Raw genomic sequence first — 20,483 nt, forward strand, 5'->3', positions numbered from 1 at the left:
CTTCTCCCGCCTTGGATGAGGCGAGAGGGACAGTCAGACTCTTCAGAACCTAATCCTGCTTTTCGAGCCGGAGCCCCGATAACCCGCTAGGTAGTCAGCAGCTCCAAAAGGCAAGGTGCATGAATTGATTTTGGCCGAAAACTAAAGATGAAATGAAACAGAGTTTTAGTAGAAGAAACACACAATATTTAGTCAACAGTTTTCTATTTATACAAAACTCTATTAAAATTTATATCACGTATTAAATTAACATTTTGTGATGAGAAAGCGCTCCGTGAAATTACAAAACGTGAGCCGTAATTATTATTGTTCACGATAAACTCAATAAATACAACGTTCCCTGTTTATTTTACTAGCATTCGTTATAAAATAACCCTTTCATTTGGTTTTATTTTAATTATTTTTACTTTGATAATTATAATTATCTGTTTCACTTTATCTGTGTGATTTGTATATCCTGTGATCCAATTCTCGAAAAGTAATTAATAAAAAAAAAAATTATTATTACTAAAAATTATTAGGCTTTTTTTCGGTTCTCGGAAAATTTCTCAGTAGTAGCACGGAATCTGGAATTGTGCCCAGTACATGGCAATAGCCTCACTCATACACCTGATGATAATTCATGTAATCATTAAATAAAATAAAACGATACTTTTGTTATTTGTTAATCACACATATTTCATAATTCCTATCTTCCATTGGTAGTAGACAGGACATCAGCAGTTTACCACATAGTCTGTGTGTCATATACAGATATCTAAAATCAGATAAATATTTATATCTGTTTGTATCACTTTTCCAAGTATTCTTTATGGTCTTATCAATCAAAAGAACTGTTAGTAGTATAAATACAAAATGTCGCTACAAAATATACTTTTAATGTAAATAACTCAAAACAACCTGTAGGTACAATTAAATATATAACTATGAGTTAAAAAGTTCAGCAAATTTCGTTATGCCGAGGTGGATTTCTTTGGCAGCTGGTAAAATCTCCTTGGGCCCAAGCACATCCAGTCCGTTTTGTCCTCTTGTCTCCAAAATGTATGAATGTGTGATCTTTTTTGTGAAATACATCCAATCTATGGCCATGCCATAGCCTATTTTCCTCAAAGCATGTATATCACCACTAATGTACTGATAATTTTGAAGGCTACGCATTGCCTGTGAAAAAAATACATAAGTGGGTACACAATTTTTATGTTTTTTTTTTATTTCGTAGATAGAATTCGTCAAATAATTATTGTATTCCGATTTCTTTTTAAAGGTATAGTTTGAAATTATGTTTGGTGAATGATAAGCTCTTGTTTAATAAATGTCAAAATAGTCGTTGTAATGTAGACCTTTTACAGGATTAAATAATTAATTGGATGATTACTACGTAAGAACGCTTTTGTGTATTGAGGTTATGAAAATATATAAGTATCATACGACATAATCGTAATGACAAGATAATAGCTAGGTTGGAGCGGTACCGTTATGTACGCGATGACCATAAGCCTTCTTTTCCAGAAGAAAACATTAAGAAAATCTTCATGATATAAAGAGAGAAGTAGGTAGAAACCTTTTTTTTTTGAGGAGGAAAAATCATCCCATGGCTTCACCCGCCTAGGGCGAGGCGAGAGGGAGTGTCAGATCCTTACTGACAAAAAACCACCCCGTTCCTACTCTTGCTTTTCGAACCGGAGCCCCGGTAACCCGCTAGGTAGTCCGCAGCTCCGGATAGATTGAAACCTTACCTCTGCCATCGCCTTGGTCATAACAATTTGGTCGGCATGGTCACTGCGAGTTACTCCCATTGGAAACAGAACCTTCGTGCCAGCGGAGTGAATAGATAGGTAACCATGGAAACGTGGTCCGTCTGTTAATCTCTGGAAAATAAACATTTTACTGAATAAATTAAAATGGTAAACATCTATACTAATATTATAAAGAGGTAAAATTTGTAAGTTTGTATGTAGGAGGTAATCTCTGGAACTAATGATCCAATCCTAAAATTTTTTCACTGGTAGCTACATTATTCCTGAGTGCTATAGACACACATCCATAGCACGCTTCTTTCCATATAAAAACATAGCCTATCTGAACCCGTTTCCACTAGTGGTGTATAAGGTAGTAGCATAGGTAGTAGTATAGATTGGTGGAAGCCAAACGCATCCACAGTAACGTAACATAGCACATCTCTGTTGGAAAAGCCCCCTACAACTAACTATTAAACTGCACTTGACATATAGTAATGATCAGTTTATAAACGTCACAATGGCCAGAAGAAGACAAAGTTCTGAAGACGTATAATATCCATTAATCCTTAGTAGGCCGAGGGGGATAGAAGCGAGGTCAAAATAGGGGAGAATATCGTCCAATATTTTTAACGACGAAACTTTTATGGAATAAAAATATCGCATTTTCTTAGACATTGGTAGATAAAACTTTACAATATCGACTATGATTTGCAAAGGCAAATTATTAAAGATTAATCTTTATTTAGCAAAGATTATATAAAAAAAACATACCGGCCGAATTGAAAACCTCCTCCTTTTTGGGAAGTCGGTTAAAAATGTCTCCCAGAAAAACTACTATTTTGCTTCATAAAATTCAATTGAAATAATTTTGCTCTTTCTTACATACATACATACAGGGTGACTAGTAATTCGACGTATTCCTCTCGGGAGGGGATAATACAACTAATTACCTACAAAATTAGCCCTGAAGTCCCTGGTCCGAAAACGGCTAGTTTCTGAGATATTCAACATTTTTGCTTTTTTGGCACTGGCTAATTTTGTAGGAAATTAGTTGTTTTATCACCTCCTTTATGAAATACGTCGAATAACAAGTCTCTCTGTATAACGCTTAATGAACATATCACAAAATTGGAAGAAATATAGGACAAAGTAGTTTTTTAATGCAAGATTGTCATTAACTGACCTTAAAGGCTTGGGTTTCTGCTTCAGAGAATGGTGCACGTCCACAAAACGTCTCACTGCATATAGATCTTGTGGAATCCTGCTTAGCCCAATTGTATCTGGAGTAAAATAACATAAATAAATAATTACATTAATTATGTTCGATACATGGTTAGATGGTTGGGCCTGATGCAGAAAGCAGCACCGTACTTCTCATTAATTATGTTCGGTAGATGGTTAGATGGTTAGGTCAACGACCTGATGCAGAAAGCAGTAGTTTTGAACTCGGGACGCGTATTGTCTGAAAATTCTTCTCTCTTGAGGCCCGACGGCTCGCACTAACTTGCCGGTAGGTTGGATTCTCCCATTACTTGTGGGCTACTGCTTTTTATATGTTAAAATGTTTTCTTTTTTCTAATTTATATTTTAATTATAGTATTAGAAATAATACGGTATTATTATATTACAGTGACATCTCTGTTTTCTTACTAAGTTTGACTAAACTATCTTTTATTTTGACATGTCTTGACTAAACCAACTGTTATGACAAAATAAAAGTTTATTTAGCCTTATTGTGATACATCGAATTCGGATACAAAATCAACAAAACCACAATAAAGTTTCGTTGTACTAGAAATCATAGACATTGTCTTCCACATTTGAGTTTATATAACATGCTTTATTAACATACAATATAAACATAACCAAAAAATCAACAAACCAAAATATAACGAACAAAATGTCATCTTCAAAACAGTTTCAGAAATGATAACACGAAACCAAACCCTTACAAATCCCATAAGGGGTTACGTTGCAATTTGGGGGATGTAATGCTAAACTTGGAAGGGGAGGGGCAACCCCCACTCTGTTGCTCTCGTTTATAAATGACGGTAGCGTGCCAGTACAAACATAAACTGTTACATTAGCGCTTTGCAACCTCGCGCTACAGATTCATGGAAATAATTGCAAAGGGAAAGTTTGTTGGTCTCATTAAAATGATATATAGGTATATACAGAGTATCTTGTTTTTGTTTACGTAGTTTTAAGTTGGGAGATAGTATCTATGAAGTTTTTATAGTTATAATCTTGACGGTTTAGATTTGTTCCGAAAATATTGTGTTGATTTTCAAGATTAACTGTGCAAATCTTCAAACTGTATTCGTGTATTCGCGTATTCGTGTGATCGTCTGATGCTTTTCAGATATAGATAATAATAATTATGTATCTCATTGAATATAACAAAAATATACTATTTGAATATGTATCATTATCTTCCTGACCTGAACATTTATGGTAAGTCAAAATTTTGCTAAGTTTCTATGCAAACTTAAAATAACAGTGTAGAACTTTAGACGAGAGGGAGTGTCAGACTCTTACTGACTACTAACCACAAAGTTCCTACTCCTGCTCTTCGATCTGAAGCCCCGTTAACCTACTAGGTAGTCTGCAGCTGAAGGTCGGGCATCAACCCTGCTGGGTATCCTGATGGCTTCTGTGTTAGCCTGAGCACCTTTCCATTAAGTTATGGTTATGAATGTCAACCCGCACTTATCCGACATAATAACTTAATCAGGTAGATAACATAATATTAAATTAGTAGTCAGTTTGTGCACCCATGGTGGATTAAATGGAATTAAATGAATGGTCCTTCCGTATATGGAAGTGAGGGACCGGTATTAAGACACATATTATATTGTAAAATCATAGTTTGTAATACATTGTAAATTAGTAATCCTACATAATATCGAGTTATAGTTTAAAACAGTGTAATAAATTTAATTAGTGCATTGCCGGCGTTTATAGGTTAGGAAAAACATTACTACTAGTACCTATTAATAGTTTAGTAAGTATAGAACAGCTACTCAATTTCAAAAGAAATCTTAAAAAAAATATAGCATATCGGTCATTCCAATTTACCCAAAATTGCTACTTAAAATAGAACATTGTTTACTTTGTACCCTTTGTCTCAACCCTTCGACGTTGAAAAACTCCCCGAACGCGAACAATTACGAAACAAGAAGAAATGAGGTACTAGTTATGAAGCAATTAACGTTGTCGACCGAAAATTATACAACGTGGAACCTTCTGCTAACACTTTATGAATAAAAATGAGAACAGACCACATGGGCCACATTTAAGTGTGGGAGAGCCATGCTTCGGCACGAATGGGCCGGCTCGACCGGAGTGATACCACGGCCTCACAGAAAACCGACGTGTAACAACGCTTGCGTTGTGTGAGTGAGGTTACCGAAGGCCCAATAACCCCCTTCCCAATCCCCGATTCCCCAATAACCCTTAAACTCCTAACTCCTTAAAGGCCTGCAACGCACTTGTAACGCCTCTGGTGTTTCAAGTGTCCATGGGCGGCGGCGACTGCTTACCATCAGGTGATACGTATGCGCATTTATATATAAAAAAAGAAAAAACATGGCTAGAGAACATTTTGTAAAAAAATTAAAAAAAAAAATCTGAGAAAAGGTTTAAAAATAAGTATCTGAAGTACTAAATGTGGATTTGAAGGAATTATTGCGGTTAGCTTGGCCGCTCGTTAAATAAGGAAAGCCTTCGTTTGGCTGGTTTGACTGTGAATTCTAATTATGTCTGTAGCCGGCTCGGCCATTTGTACCGTCTAGCTAGAGAGTATGCAATTGACCCAGTTATATTGTGGGTGTAAAAATATCGCCTCCACATCATAAAGTTATGTAATGCTAACAAAACTGTTCATTTCTATTTTACTTTTAGAATTTTGGCTCATTATGGTATCCTATGCCCAGTTATATTAAGCACTAGCGACCCGCCCCAGCTTCACACGGGTGCAATGGTGGTATATTATGTATGCATGTATTATACATATAAACCTTCCTTTTGAATCACTCTATCTATAAAAAAACCGCGTCAAAATCCGTCGCGTAGTTTTAAAGATTTAATTAAGCATATAAAGGGACATAGGGACAGGGAAAGCGATTTCGTTTTATAATATGTAGTATTGTTAGCAGTTATGTTAGTATTGAAAAAATTAAAAACCAAATACGGGGTATTGAGAACCCATTTCGAGACCCTTTTACTCGACTGTCATGCTCAGGACCACTCAACCAGTATGTATTATTTTTATATTCTCACAGAAACTTTACTACATGTACAAATTGCAACGATAACTAGTATACACCAACACATCGACACAACTATCGCTACACAATATCCCTGTGTGGGTATTCCGTAGTAATGTGCATAAAAACGTTTGTTCATTACGCACACACTGGTATATACTATAAATTATTGTGTCGGTATATGTAAGAATTTCGTAAAAGATTTTATGAATAAAAACAAGGGTAGAGATAAAAATAATACTTAACAAACATTTAATAAATCGAATCGAAAGATCGAGCTACACAAATTATACCCATACAAATATATCTAAAGGAATCTTCTCGTCGTATATTTATGTTATTGAATCCATTACAATATTTCGTAACATTTATTAATTGCACGTTTGGCGTAATGGTTAACGCTTTGAGTTATCAGGCAAGGTGTCGCAGGATCGAACCCAGCAATAACTAGTTCTTTTTGTAGTGTTTATCAAATATTTTTAAACAACATCTAATTCTAAATTTCTAATGATTCGATACTTGAGTATTAAATTTGTAATGTTTGTGGCGACCACGCAACTCTCGGGTCATTTTATTTAGCCCGTTTATAAAGTAACTACCGTCAATTCTTTAAATGTTTTCCAGATCACCCAACTTACAAAATAAAATTATATTCTTAGTTGTCAATTTATGAGCATTTCATTTTCATAGTTTATTGCTACATAATTCGTGTGTAAAGCTCAACATGTCTCAACACTTCACAAATTTAAAAAAGGCAGAAGTAATTATTTTGCACGAACAAAAGATAGATCTTTTGTTTTAGATAGATCTTTTCTTTAGTGAAATAGAAAGGCGCTTAACGATATCGGTGAGTAAATAAGATAATTATTATGTTGATATTCTGGGTAATTGATTGAATTAATAATTTTATTTAAAGTTCTCTAAAATTATATTTTTAAATATAATAAAATAATGTTATAATTTTTTTTTTATAAAATACAAAACATAATAACTTTAAAAAATTAATGAATATTAATATTTGAATAATGAATACTTTTTTGTTATTATTGATGAATTTATTGTTAAGAATAAATAATTATTGCTTAATAAATTTAAAACTTAATCTATTTTAATTTATATTAATAGGATACTAATAATAATATTTTCTTAAATATCCTTATAAATAATTTATTATTAATCCTGTTGTAGCTTTAAGGATTTTAGTAGCATTTTATTACTGTGTAAACCTATATATATGTTGATTATAAAATATTGTATAATTTTTGTGTTTACAACTAAAGCTACTTGTAGTTATATTTTATTCCTATTGATAAGTAACTTTATAGATTTTCGTGGTATTTTAAATAATATATTTTTGTTTAATAGTGTAAGTCCGTGCAGTTATGGGTGCGCAAATATGCGGAGACTGGTGATATTGAAAATTGCCAAGCTGGGCCGAAGCCGAAGGCAAATTCGTTAGCCCGGCACTACGACATCATAGCCAGGCATAAGGTTGATCCCTTTTTTAACGCGCACTGCAGCAACTGCACACGATGTTTTCACGCAAACAATAAGGAGGCACCTGCATTCTGGTTTAAGGTGCAGGAAGCCACCCAAAAATATATTACTGCCCACAATGCACCAGGAACAGCGATAAAATTTTGCCAGAAGTTTTATAAATTTTGATAGGGCTAATAATGTGGTTATATTTAACGATGTAAATAATTAATTTCATGCTAGCAGCATAAAGTTTAAATTTATTTATATTGATTTATTTTTGCGTTAACGCTGAGTTATATCGATTTCTGAATCAGTTACTGAGCCATCAGCCAAATTATATATAGTCCAAATTAACTACAATGTTTATATTTTTAAAATAATATTAAAATGCAGTCTAGAAAATACGGTGAAGTGATGTTATTGTTATGCGGTTAGAAATTGTCATAATTTCTTTCTATTCAACATGTTGATTCACTTCACTTCTCATTTTTAATAACTTATGTAACTGCTGTTCAACTAATTTGAAACATTATATTTACGCTCATCCTTAACCAAGAATATGATTCGAAATGTTATAATGTTAAAAACTTATTTGAATTAATCGTCACATTTTTGCTAACATATTGCCCACTCAATATTGAATCTTATAGCAACCGCCTTAAAACACAAAATGGAGAATTCTAATAACAAAAATTTGCTAATTTCAAGAAATAACAATATTTACTGTGAAGCGGAAATTTGGAAAAAAATGTTTTAATTAAATTTTTATAATAATTTTATTTTTTAATACTTTTTTTAATTTTAAATTTTAATATTGAAAAAAAGATATGTATAAATAGTAATAAACAATATTAAAATTTAATTTATTATTATTTAATTAATAATAAAAATTATTATTTAATAATATATTTTTTTTTGTAATAATCATTAATAAATAAAAAATTGTCTATGAAAACAATTAATAACATTTTTTATTTGATTTATATCCAATATTTATACTTTATTTCTATAAAAATAAATTATATGTAATAAAATAGATATCGTTTTATTTACCGACTTAAATGCTTCTTTTATAGTCTGATTTTATTATACAGAAAACAAAAATAAACTTAAAAAAGACAAACAACGAAATAAAATACATCTAAAAAATATGTTTTGCTGGTTTCGAACCCACATCGGCGTAGAGGGAGACGATTAGAGCAAGCTCGTTAAACCACTCGTCTACGAGCACTACGTCTAGTTTAGTGAAAATGTTGAATCATATCATCAATTGTAAATATTTTTAACCTTACCCATCTATTAAATTATAAAAATACATATACCGACACAAAATTTATAATATATACCAATGTGTGCGTAATGGTCAAACGTTTTTATGCACATTACTACGGAATATCCACACAGGGATATTGTGTAGCGATAGTTGTGCCGATGTGTTGGTGTATACTAGTTACAGTAGCCGCGTGTACATTTGTACATACATACATAACCTCACGCCTGTCTCCCATGGGAGTAGGCAGACACAATGGAACGCCAATTGCTACAAATATTACAAAAATCTCTTTCGCTTCATCAGTCTTTTCATACATGCTTGTCGGTTAAAGGTTCTTTTAATTAGGCCCTTCTTTAATATATCGCCAATCTGGTCTTTATATGTCCGATACCTGTACTAAATTTGTATTATCCAAATACGTCAAATTAAGAAATGAATTTTACCATACTAATAAAATAAACCTACTTTGAATCTTGGAATGACAAAAATAGTATAATTTTCTTTTTTATTTGCCGTTTGTTTTTTTTTTCTAATCAGCTATAGACAAGCTTTGTTGACAAAAAATAAAAAATAAAATACCTACTAAAAACAAAACAAAAGCAAATCCTTATTTTGGAATCTCTGTCCCCGGGCGGTTAGCACTGTTTTTAATCCCGAAGCCGTGAAACCTTATAATTCCTCTTTTGTAAATTAAACATTCAACATTGTCATTTTATACAACAAAAAATAGCTTTTTCTTAAGCTATCTGTCTCTTTATGGTTCCGTTCTTAATTTTAAGTTATTATTTTTTTTAAATCAGTCCTTTTTTTAAATACCATTACGATTTGGCAAAGATGTCAGTATTATATTATTAAACAGTTAAAATAAACAACGGTGTGTATACTGAAAAAAACTAGTTAAGCAAGTACGAACACATTGATAAATTGATTTCAATCAAAATATATGTTTCCCAAACCATTCAAAAGATAAACGTTTTCCCCAATATGAATCCCAAAAAATTACATTTTCTTTGCCCATATAAATGGAATTTATGGCTGCCGAAAATAGATTTTTTCTACTAAATCTTTAGACGAACCAATCAAATCAGCTTCACGGTTACCAATAAATCGGGTTTAACTTTCCGAATACTTTTCAAACGAGAAGAAATAACAATTAAACTAATGGCTCCCTGGTTGATCATCAAACTGTGATCGAAAAGCCTAACCACGGATTATCACTGCAGTGACAGCGAGACGCGACGCGACAGGCGACAGAAACAAATGAATAGAAATGTACAATCGACACACTTTAATCATGACTACTATGCTGATAAATCGAAACTTTAGGGTACGATGGAACTGACATACGCTGTGCGTTATAAAAGTCCCTAATTATATAAAGAAATTTAAAAAAACAATTGAAACCTCCAAAATGACTGGGTTTGTGTGGTTGGCCGTCCGGTAGCTGTGCGATCGATTCCCACACAGAACAATGGCTTATTTAAAACTGAAATTGTTTTTCCAAATCTGCGTGTGATTGATATACACGTCAATTTATCGACTGGACGGTTGGCGCGTTGGCTGCGCAATCGCCTGCCGCGCAACGTGTAGCGAGTTCGTTCCCGCAAGTAGCAACTCTTTGTGTGATCCACAACACAACAAAGATCCTAGTGTGGGGCAACGTTTAAAAAAAGAAAAGGAAGAAAGAAAGATTTATGTTTTTAGTCGCACGGACGATACAGGAAAATATCCTAATATAGGGCCAAATTTATTATAAAAAAGTAACTCTTCCTTTACAAACGTGCTCACTTAACAAATCGCTTGCCATTGTGGTGCCACTTAACAAATGTGACTAATTCAGGTTTATCACGTCGAACGCTATAGGGAACATATGGGAACATGGACCGCACTAGCACAGGATTTGCCCTTTAACTGTTTTCTGTCTTAAGACAAGGAGAGAAAATATTGCTGTCACAGGCTTAGTGAGATTGGGGGGTTGAAACGCTTCCGAGTCAATAGGTCGGGGAGGTTAAGCCGCGCTTGCCTCTCATATGGGGTCAACTGGGGTTGATTCGGTAATATCGCCTTGCATCACGTATCTTAAGGAAAAAGAGGATGAAATTCTGCCATATTGTATTACTAATATACATTGATTTTAGACTACTTAGAAGACTGGTTTATAGATAGTACTTGACGTAAAACAATTGAGTCAGTAAAAAAATTAAAGGTTGTTCGCTTTTAAAAAAAAAGTTTCTTTTTTTCTCGGTATTCCCAGTTTATCGGACATTTATATATAGTAATCGTCTTATTTAATCCTTCAAAACACAACATTAGTATAGAACAATATAAATAGATTATACAAAAAAACCGTTTCAAAGTGAAGTGAAAACACATAAAAAATGAAAACTTACTCGAAATTTCTATTGAGATCTACTCCATAACAGAATTCGCTGACTTTCCGCCTGTTTTTCTTCCATAATCGATCGTTATGTAGACTGTACTCGTAACCATCTGGATTTAGAACTGGTATGATATGCCTAAAAGAAAACATAACTTAATTGACTCATCATCGTTGTCATATGATTTTTGTTATAGGACAAGCCGGTAAACGGGCAGACGAATCACTGGTAAGCAATCGGTACGTGGCGTAGCGTGAGTGTCGGCCGCCCGGGGCGGAAGACAATTTTGCCGCCCCCTTATTTGGGTATTTTAATTTAATGTATACTACACATTACATACATTCATAATAGAGAACTTTTCGGCGAGAACAGTCATGAATCAGAGCACTCCCCGTGGTATAGGCGATATAATGTACAACGAAGCTACATCTCTACGCATTGCCAAAGTGTCAAGTCGGTTTTAAATTTCCTGCCACTCAACAATCCGATTCGCACACCGCTGAACGCGGTCCAGAGGATGAACCTGGTACTGGGGTGCCCCCGCCCACAGATGAGACTAGTATTTAGACTAGTATAGGGCCGAACCTGCGCCTTATATAGAAGCAGGCGATGGGCTGGAGTGAAATACTGCCTTGATCTGTTGAGCACACCAAGCTTTTTCGAGGATAATTTAGCCTTATCCTCTAGATGGCCACGGATATGGATGTCGCTCGAAATGTTGATGCCAAGTATCCCAATTCTAATACCGGGCTAAACACGCCGACCTGTGTCTTAGTAGGGTTAAACTGGAACAAATTAAGATCACCCCAATCTGAGATTCTCCGCAAAGAAGTCTCGATTTCAGACACAAGTCTGTTTCAGTTCTCAATGACGTTTTCCCGAGAAATGTTAGCGCGACCGGTATAATAGGCATCATCTGTGCTGTCATCCGCATAACAATGAATGCTACTGATTTGCAACATATCATTGATATGGAGGAGGAACAAGGTAGGTGATAGCACGCAGCCTTGAGGGACACCTGCGTTTACAGACAGAGAGTCGGAGCATTCCCCGTCGACAACGACCTTAATGCTTCTGTCTGCAAGGAAGCAGTAGACCCATTCGCACAATTTCTCGGGAAGACCATAGGAAGAAAGCTTCGAAAGAAGCGCTTTATGCCAAACCCGGTTTGGGTTAGGTTTGGGTCAGGTTTTGGTCAGGTTTGGGTCAGGTTTGGGTTTGGTTAGGTTAGGTTTGGGTTAGGTTTGGGTCAGGTTTGGGTCAGGTTTGGGTCAGGTTTGGGTCAGGTTTGGGTCAGGTTTGGGTCAGGTTTGGGTCAGGTTTGGGTCAGGTTTGGGTCAGGTTTGGGTCAGGTTTGGGTCAGGTTTGGGTCAGGTTTGGGTCAGGTTTGGGTCAGGTTTGGGTCAGGTTTGGGTCAGGTTTGGGTCAGGTTTGGGTCAGGTTTGGGTCAGGTTTGGGTCAGGTTTGGGTCAGGTTTGGGTCAGGTTTGGGTTAGGTTTGGGTCAGGTTTGGGTTAGGTTTGGGTTAGGTTTGGGTCAGGTTTGGGTTAGGTTTGGGTCAGGTTTGGGTTAGGTTTGGGTCAGGTTTGGGTCAGGTTTGGGTCAGGTTTGGGTTAGGTTTGGGTCAGGTTTGGGTTAGGTTTGGGTCAGGTTTGGGTTAGGTTTGGGTTAGGTTTGGGTTAGGTTTGGGTTAGGTTTGGGTTAGGTTTGGGTTAGGTTTGGGTTAGGTTTGGGTTAGGTTTGGGTTAGGTTTGGGTTAGGTTTGGCTTAGGTTTGGCTTAGGTTTGGGTTAGGTTTGGCTTAGGTTTGGCTTAGGTTTGGGTTAGGTTTGGTTTAGGTTTGGGTTAGGTTTGGTTTAGGTTTGGTTTAGGTTAGGTTTAGTTAGGTTAGGTTTGGGTTAGGTTAGGTTCGGGTTAGGTTGGGTTACCCAAACCTAACCCAAACCTAACCCAAACCTAACCCAAACCTAACCCAAACCTAACCCAAACCTAACCCAAACCTAACCCAAACCTAACCCAAACCTAACCCAAACCTAACCCAAACCTAACCCAAACCTAACCCAAACCTAACCCAAACCTAACCCAAACCTAACCCAAACCTAACCCAAACCTAACCCAAACCTATCCCAAACCTAACCCAAACCTAACCCAAACCTAACCCAAACCTAACCCAAACCTAACCCAAACCTAACCCAAACCTAACCCAAACCTAACCCAAACCTAACCCAAACCTTTTTTTTTTTTTTTTTTTTTTGTCGGGGTGAAATCCTCGTGGACTTCCTCTGGCCGGGGAAAGGCGGAGGGGTATGCCGGACTCTTACCGGCTAAAACCCCCCGGTGTCTACTCAGCACGTGATCGTGGGGGCCGCGAGAGTCCAGATTCTTCCGCAGCCCCACATCACATGCCAGGTCCGTCCTGACCTCATCTCATGCACCGGGTAGGTAAGTTTGGGCTACCCCGTGCATCGTCTCGGAGGCGCGTGCCGACATTCGCGCACGCCATCACCTCGGGTCTATGGAATAGGGGGCCCAAACTTACCCAAGTCCCGCGCCCCTGGACCCATTCATGGGGGCTGGAAGAGGGCGTTGTCCGCCCTTCTGCTGCGCCCGGTGCGCCTACTGCGGCGTGGAAGGGATTGGAGATCTCCCTCTCCCGCTCCGCAGTTTCCTTCTGCGACATCACGTCCTCGCAGAAGGACACTACCGCGTCCCACGACTCCGCGCTGTCGACCATCTTGCGTACGACGGCCGGCAGCGACAGATCGCCTCCTATTTCGTTTGTCGGCAACAGCCGATCCCTTCAGGTTGGAGGACTTGGAGGCCACCTCCAAAATTTCCTCCTTGTCCTCCAGCGCCATTTGCGCTAGCTCAGCCAGTAAGTGGTCTGCGTAGAGGACGTTGGAAGCCCCGTAGCCGGACCTTGCGGCACCGGTTGCGCGCTCCTTGGCGGCGACCTTCTCCTCCAGGTCCTTTTGCGCCTCCACCCGCTTGGCTTGCGCCAGAGACGCCCTCAGTTGGCATTGAGCTTCATCATCTTCAAGTCCCACATCGAGGGAACTTGATTTCGCCTTCACCATTTTTACCCTACCAATTACTGGTTCCGACGAATCGTCGGATTCTTGCCTCAGGTACCTCTCTCGGGGCGGACCACTCGTTAAAGGTTCCATCCTCACTCACTCTCACTCACTTTCTCCGATCTCTAGTTGCGAAAAAAATATAAAATGGTTGAAATATTTACAAAATATTTTTATTATTTATTGTTTAAAATTTGCCGCCCCCTAAAAAGTGCCGCCCGGGGCGGGCCGCCCCTGCCGCCCCCACTACGCTACGCCACTGTCGGTACCCATGGACACCAGAAACAACAGAGGCGTTACAAGTGCGTTGCCGGTCTATGGTGAGTTAGGAATTTAAGGATTGTTGGGTATTGTGCTTCCGATAACCTCACTCACACGACGAAACACAACGCAAGCGTTGTTTCGCGTCGGTTTTCTGCGAGGTCGGCTATTACTCCGGTCGAGTCGGCCCATTCGTGCCGCTAGTTTACCGGCTTATACCATAATTATACAATATTTACCAATCTCGATCCTTAATATACGATGGTTGCTTGTAAAAGCTATGGACAATAGAATCAATGAAGTACAACGTTGATACTACTGATGTCCACTCACAGCCGTGTATCCCACTGTCTATTAAAATAGCCTTATTTGTAGGGTTCATTGTTGATATTTTTAATACCTAAAACAAAAGTTAACATATAGTAAAATACAATGATTATTTCTGCACCCAAGTTTTCAGACATTTTATTTAAAAAAGAGCGATGATTTTGCATACCTCTCAAAACATGAGAGATCAAATTGCGATCTCCAGAGAATTTATTTTGAGAAACACAATATAACATCGCCAAATCAGGTTTTCTAAACTCTATTATCATAAAAACCAATCCCTCTTATATGCCGTACTATAGATTTTTCTGTATCCATCCCCTACACCACATAGGCCTCTGGAACTCTTTGGCATTGGTAGCCATCATGCAGTTAACATCACTAATCAAGATCAGAAATTGCCAAAAATTACAAAATTAACTTTAATACTTACATAAATAGGTTTATTGTTCAAAGTCTTCCCAAGAGTGATCAAATTGCAGTGTGAATATTTTTTATTAATTGTCTCCAAATATGCATAAATATGATCCAAAGTCGGATATTTTGTCCAGTCCATACTTCCTCTAGACGTTCTAACTGTATAAAGAAAATCTTTTTAACATGAAGTAGAATATAAAAATGTAGGAACCTACTCCCATTTTACAGTTGATTTTACATAATTATGAAAGGAAAGTGGGCAACAAATGTATGGAGATTTTCATTTTTTATGGAATAGGGGGCAATCGATCAGACTTGTCACCTGAAAGAAAGCGATCAGCACCACCCATGGATACCCGCAATACAAGAGAGGTGACAAGTGCGTTGCCGGCCTTTTAAATAGGAATACGTTCTTTGAATTTCATGGGTATACATTAGTTATTATTTCGAAAAAATATAGTGGTATTGATACTACGCCGCCGATAGAAGGCCTTCGTTAAATAAAATTTAGAAATAATAGATCTTATAAACCGACCACAGTCTTAGAATCTATTGAACATTTTGAAAGCAAAATAGAATAACATTATATTTGAGCTTGGAATCAAACCGATAAACTCATGTTTGTCAATAGAAGATACGAGAGCGAAAGCTATGTAGTTAGCAACTTTAAATATTTCCATAACATGTTAAAAGGTCTTAAGACACTTCATAAAACATGTCAAAGTATTAATTTTATTAAAGGTATGTAATACAGCTGACCCATCAAAGAAATATAAGCAAACCAAATCCCGGATTGAGTCAACTAAAGTTAAAATAACATTAGGCGCGCCCACGCCGCGAAGTTTGCTCTAAACATCTTTGGCATATCAGCATAAGTTTTGTAACTTTTGAAGTTTTACACATTCGGTAATATGTTTGGAATATTCTAGCAGTAAGTTTTCGGTATTTATAAATACATATTTATTTTATGTCGGAATATTATCAGATTATTTGTAGACTAGGCATCTGGACTAGATTCAAGTAAGTAGTTCTTTTCCATTTGAAACTACACTTTGAAACGAGCACCTAGCTTCACTGACATAGAGACTGACGGACAATTCAATTTTACGTTTCAAAAGTGCCAAATTAAGGATTAATTGAAATAAATGCTTGGAGTTCAATAAGATTAAATTTCAATCTGGATTCAGGTCAATTTCAACCGGCCTATCAAGAAGACTTTGGAGGAGCCTATGTTCAGCAGTGGACGTCTTAAGGCTGATATGATGATGATGATGAAATTTCAACCTTACGCTAAACGGAATAGAAGCTACAAAAGCGGAAAGTGAAACATTCTTACCCATATTACCATTGCGTCTGGTAGGAAACGTATGCACTAGAGCATCATCAACTTTCTCACGTACGTCTTCTATTAAAATTTTACGAGAGACATTGTTTTTGTCCAAAAGAGAAGCCATACGCTCAGCTTCTGCATCAAATATCATGAAGTCGATCGTTCTATTATCTCGCATCCATATCTCATCGGTGATGTGTGCTGTAGTATTTGATTTTATTATTTAATTTTATTATAACTTTCGTGAAACATACTAAGCCATGCTTTTTTTAAGGAGGGAAAATCATCCAATGACTTCTCTCGCCAGGGCAAGGCGAGAGGGAGTGTCAGACTCTTAATGACTAAAAACCACCCTGTTCCTACTCCTGCTTGTCGAACCGGAGCCCCGGTAAGCCCGCTAGGTAGTCCGCAGCTCCGGAGGCTTTATTCTTATGTATATGAGCTCGTAATCATATACAAGCCTGGCATGGCTTGAAGTTACAAAAAATAAGACATAACCTAGAAGAGTTCCTCGTCAAACAGTTACTTAAGTAAGCCGATAACATAATAATTAATCTTTATGTAGTTAATATCTCTGTCTTGCTCTTAAATCAATATAAACCGCTATAAGTCCTATTCTTCTTCTACAAGCCATTAGAGGTATATCAAATTGTTAACAATAACAAGCCATTACATTGCCCCTGGCATTACTCGCATCAGTACCAAAAAATAGGTTCAATTTTATCCTTTCTAGAAAAAATATCATATCTGCTTACGAGATTAATATCTGATCTTTGGATCAATCCTTAACAGAATCAATACAGCTAGTTAAGCGCAAGCTTGTAACAAAAGTAACCATATATCTTAACAAACAAATTTAAATAAAATTAAACGTTGCCCCTCTTTAAGATTTTCTCCTGTGTCGTGTCTGCGTTTACAAACATACAATTTCACATACTAGTGGTCGCCTAATGGCCGAAATTCGACCATATATTATTTAATTTACAATACCACTTAATGTACGTTGAAGGATAATTTTTATTTAACTCAAACTCTTTTATAAAACTCTTTTCATATGAGACGTGAGAATATCATCGCAATGTCTATCGTTTTTGACGTTTTGTCAAATACGATCAGATACTATGCATGTGTGTGTAATGTTTTATTTATTGATTTAATGTACTTTATAAGCATTATTTTTGAAAAATATTAGCGTCCTGCACTTCTCCTTCACATAAACTATAAAGTGTACCAAATTTTATGCTCCTACGTCCGCGCAATTTTCGTAAAAAGAGGTCCAAAGTTTTTGCATCACGTATTAATATATACAATGTGATATGGGCGAGACTTCTAACCCGTTAAGGCTGAGTTCTACACCTAATTTTATCGACAAAAGTCGGGAGTCGAAGTGGTCGAATCCCCTCCCCCTAAAAGTTATGGCTATTTTAATATTTTTTTTACTTTTTTTGATATCAAAGGTTGTATGCGTTGTAGAAACAAAAAAAAAACAACAAACGGTAGCTAATAACCTTGGCTAACTAATTCATTACTTTTTTCATATGTTTGATAATGTTTTGGTGAGAAAAAAAATCATTTGTGAATTATTTTTACCGAAAAAATCACTATTTTTCAATATTTTCAATTAGGGGTTCAACCCCCCATATTATTTTTTTGTCGATAAAATTAGATGTAGTACTCAGCCTTAACGGGTTAGAAGTCTCGCCCCTATCACATTGTAGATACATGACACCCAGACCTGAAGCAACAATTCGTGGATCACACAAAGTTTTGCTCCGTGAGGAACCCGCTACCCGTTGCACGGCAGCTAGTTACCCAGCAATCAAACTAATAGTTAATCTCACAATTTCTAAAGACTAAACTATCCGTGAATACAGCTATTGGTTAGTGAACATAGGAACGGCTAAAACAATCCATCTTCCTACGGCCCATTGAGTTCTTTGTCGCAGTTTTGTCCAGACCGAAGCCTTATGGGGCCACATTAGTGGCATTATAGTGTACTATGTCGGCTAAACGATTACATTTAATGGTTCGGAAGACTATCCCATAGTTTATCCATAAAGAGGAACTTATATCTTGTTTATTTTATCTTTCTTTTGGCAAGTTTAATTGGCTACGACTGTATGTATGAGTTTCTGTTTGTTTTGCTCGAAAACGAATAAAATAACCCAGTTGGTACAGATATAGATATGTATTGGAAAAATTTAATTGTAATCAGTTAAGGGTGACCTCGACGGACATAGATCGACCGGAATGGCAATATATGTATTAGAAGGATCAAATTAAAAGTACCCTTAGCCGACGCACATGCATGAAAAGACTGACTGTTGATGGAGCGAAAGCAGTATGTAAGACTTGTAGTAATTGGCGTTCCGTTGTGTCTGCCTAGGATATTGGCCTGAGGTATATATACATGAAAAATAAATATATATATGAATAAATCTATTTACAATTTTTATAGAGTTTTTCTTTGTATACCTACAAGGAAAATAAAATGAAAATGATTAATTACCTCGGTCTTCAAATTCAGAGATAACCTCTTGATTCAAATCCCCTTGAGCTCTCCATAGTTGTACACGAATGGTACCATTTGGATCAGCCAAAACACCTAAAATAAAAGAATTAAATTTACGTAAACCAAAAATTAAAATTCAGAACACAAAAGACCTGGAGATCCCTATCACTAAAATATTAAAAAAATATAATAAACACACCAAAATTTACGTTTGAAAAACCTTTTAAAGACAAAAATAGAAAGAGTTTGAACAAAATCATGTTAAATGTGAAATCAATCATTGCAATGGACGCGATAAGAAATTTTATAGAGGCATAAACTGAAGTGGGTTTCCATGGAAAATAAATTGACTGTAACTTAATATTTCAGTTACAACTAAAATCTTCAGATGAAATATTGTTTAAAAAAAAGAACATGAAATTTAAGTGTCTAAATATTTTTGTGGAAGTACCAATGAAAGTATCAATAAAAAGTAAAGTAAAAAATAGTTCCAAAGATATAATAAAAATATTTGTTCGTCTTTTCGTTTTGACCTTAATAATTTGAAATGGTATTTGTTCAGTAAACAGGCTGCAAAATGGTTGTTATTTTTTGGATTATTTTTATTTTCTACTAGATCATTATTTAAGAAATAAGCAATTAGACGACAGACAACAAGACAACCGAAATAGTTATAAGTATGTGTTTAACTGTTCTTGCGACTCCCACCTAAGTGCAAATGAAAATAAAAAATCCGACTCCAACCTCTTTTTACCAATCAAACGATAATTAAGAACAAACATACCGATAAATTTTTTACGTTCTACGTGGAAGACTAACGAGGTCTTGTTCAACAGTGGACGTCTCTCGGCTGATGCTGATGATGATACAGGTCAAACAGAGAATTCTTTTGTTTAATTGTGTTAAATGCTTTACATTTTCTCCACATACGACACCTATTACACATTTAGTAGAATTTGACTACAAGCCTTAGGATACTACAAATACTTAACAGCCACGCAGCCAGTACCTAAGTAAATATAAGTCAAAGTAACACCAATAAACATGTACTTTAGCTCCAACCTCGTAGTTTATCAGACGACAGTTTGTGCATTCAAACTAGCCGGACGAAGCAACTTTAACTACAGCGACACAACGAATAAGTTTGTCAATGAGCTAGTTACAACTTCGAAGCCATCTGTAATATATTGTAATTTAACAGATATACGTTTTATTCGTTTTATGCTATACATAGGGATAGGGAAGTTATATCGTCACGCGTTTTCTTTCTGAAGAGGTAGGCAGAGGTGCACGTTATGGCACAATAATAGGAGGTGACCACCAATGCCATATACTGAATGAGATTTTCTTTTATTTCTTCGAAAAACCGAAAAAACTCCAGTAATACTTTGCCCGACCCGGGAATCGAACCCCTTATCGCACTTGCG

The 20,483-nt window shown here is 36.3% G+C and overlaps 1 protein-coding gene across 1 annotated transcript; it reads right to left on the reverse strand.

Annotated features, from left to right (window-relative positions):
• Window positions 1–856: 856 nt before the first annotated feature.
• On the reverse strand, window positions 857–19,407 carry LOC118271008 (zinc carboxypeptidase-like). The gene is made up of 9 exons (XM_050695753.1): window positions 19,256–19,407; window positions 19,054–19,149; window positions 16,551–16,745; window positions 15,231–15,373; window positions 14,710–14,870; window positions 11,150–11,275; window positions 2,923–3,019; window positions 1,737–1,868; window positions 857–1,161 (listed from the first exon to the last, which is right to left on the reverse strand). The coding sequence occupies exons 1-9, from the start codon at window positions 19,335–19,337 to the stop codon at window positions 925–927; spliced, it is 1,269 nt and encodes a 422-aa protein (XP_050551710.1). The 5' UTR covers window positions 19,338–19,407; the 3' UTR covers window positions 857–924.
• Window positions 19,408–20,483: the final 1,076 nt, after the last annotated feature.

This window comes from Spodoptera frugiperda, chromosome 9, assembly GCF_023101765.2.
Source record: "Spodoptera frugiperda isolate SF20-4 chromosome 9, AGI-APGP_CSIRO_Sfru_2.0, whole genome shotgun sequence".
Lineage (NCBI taxonomy): Eukaryota > Metazoa > Arthropoda > Insecta > Lepidoptera > Noctuidae > Spodoptera > Spodoptera frugiperda.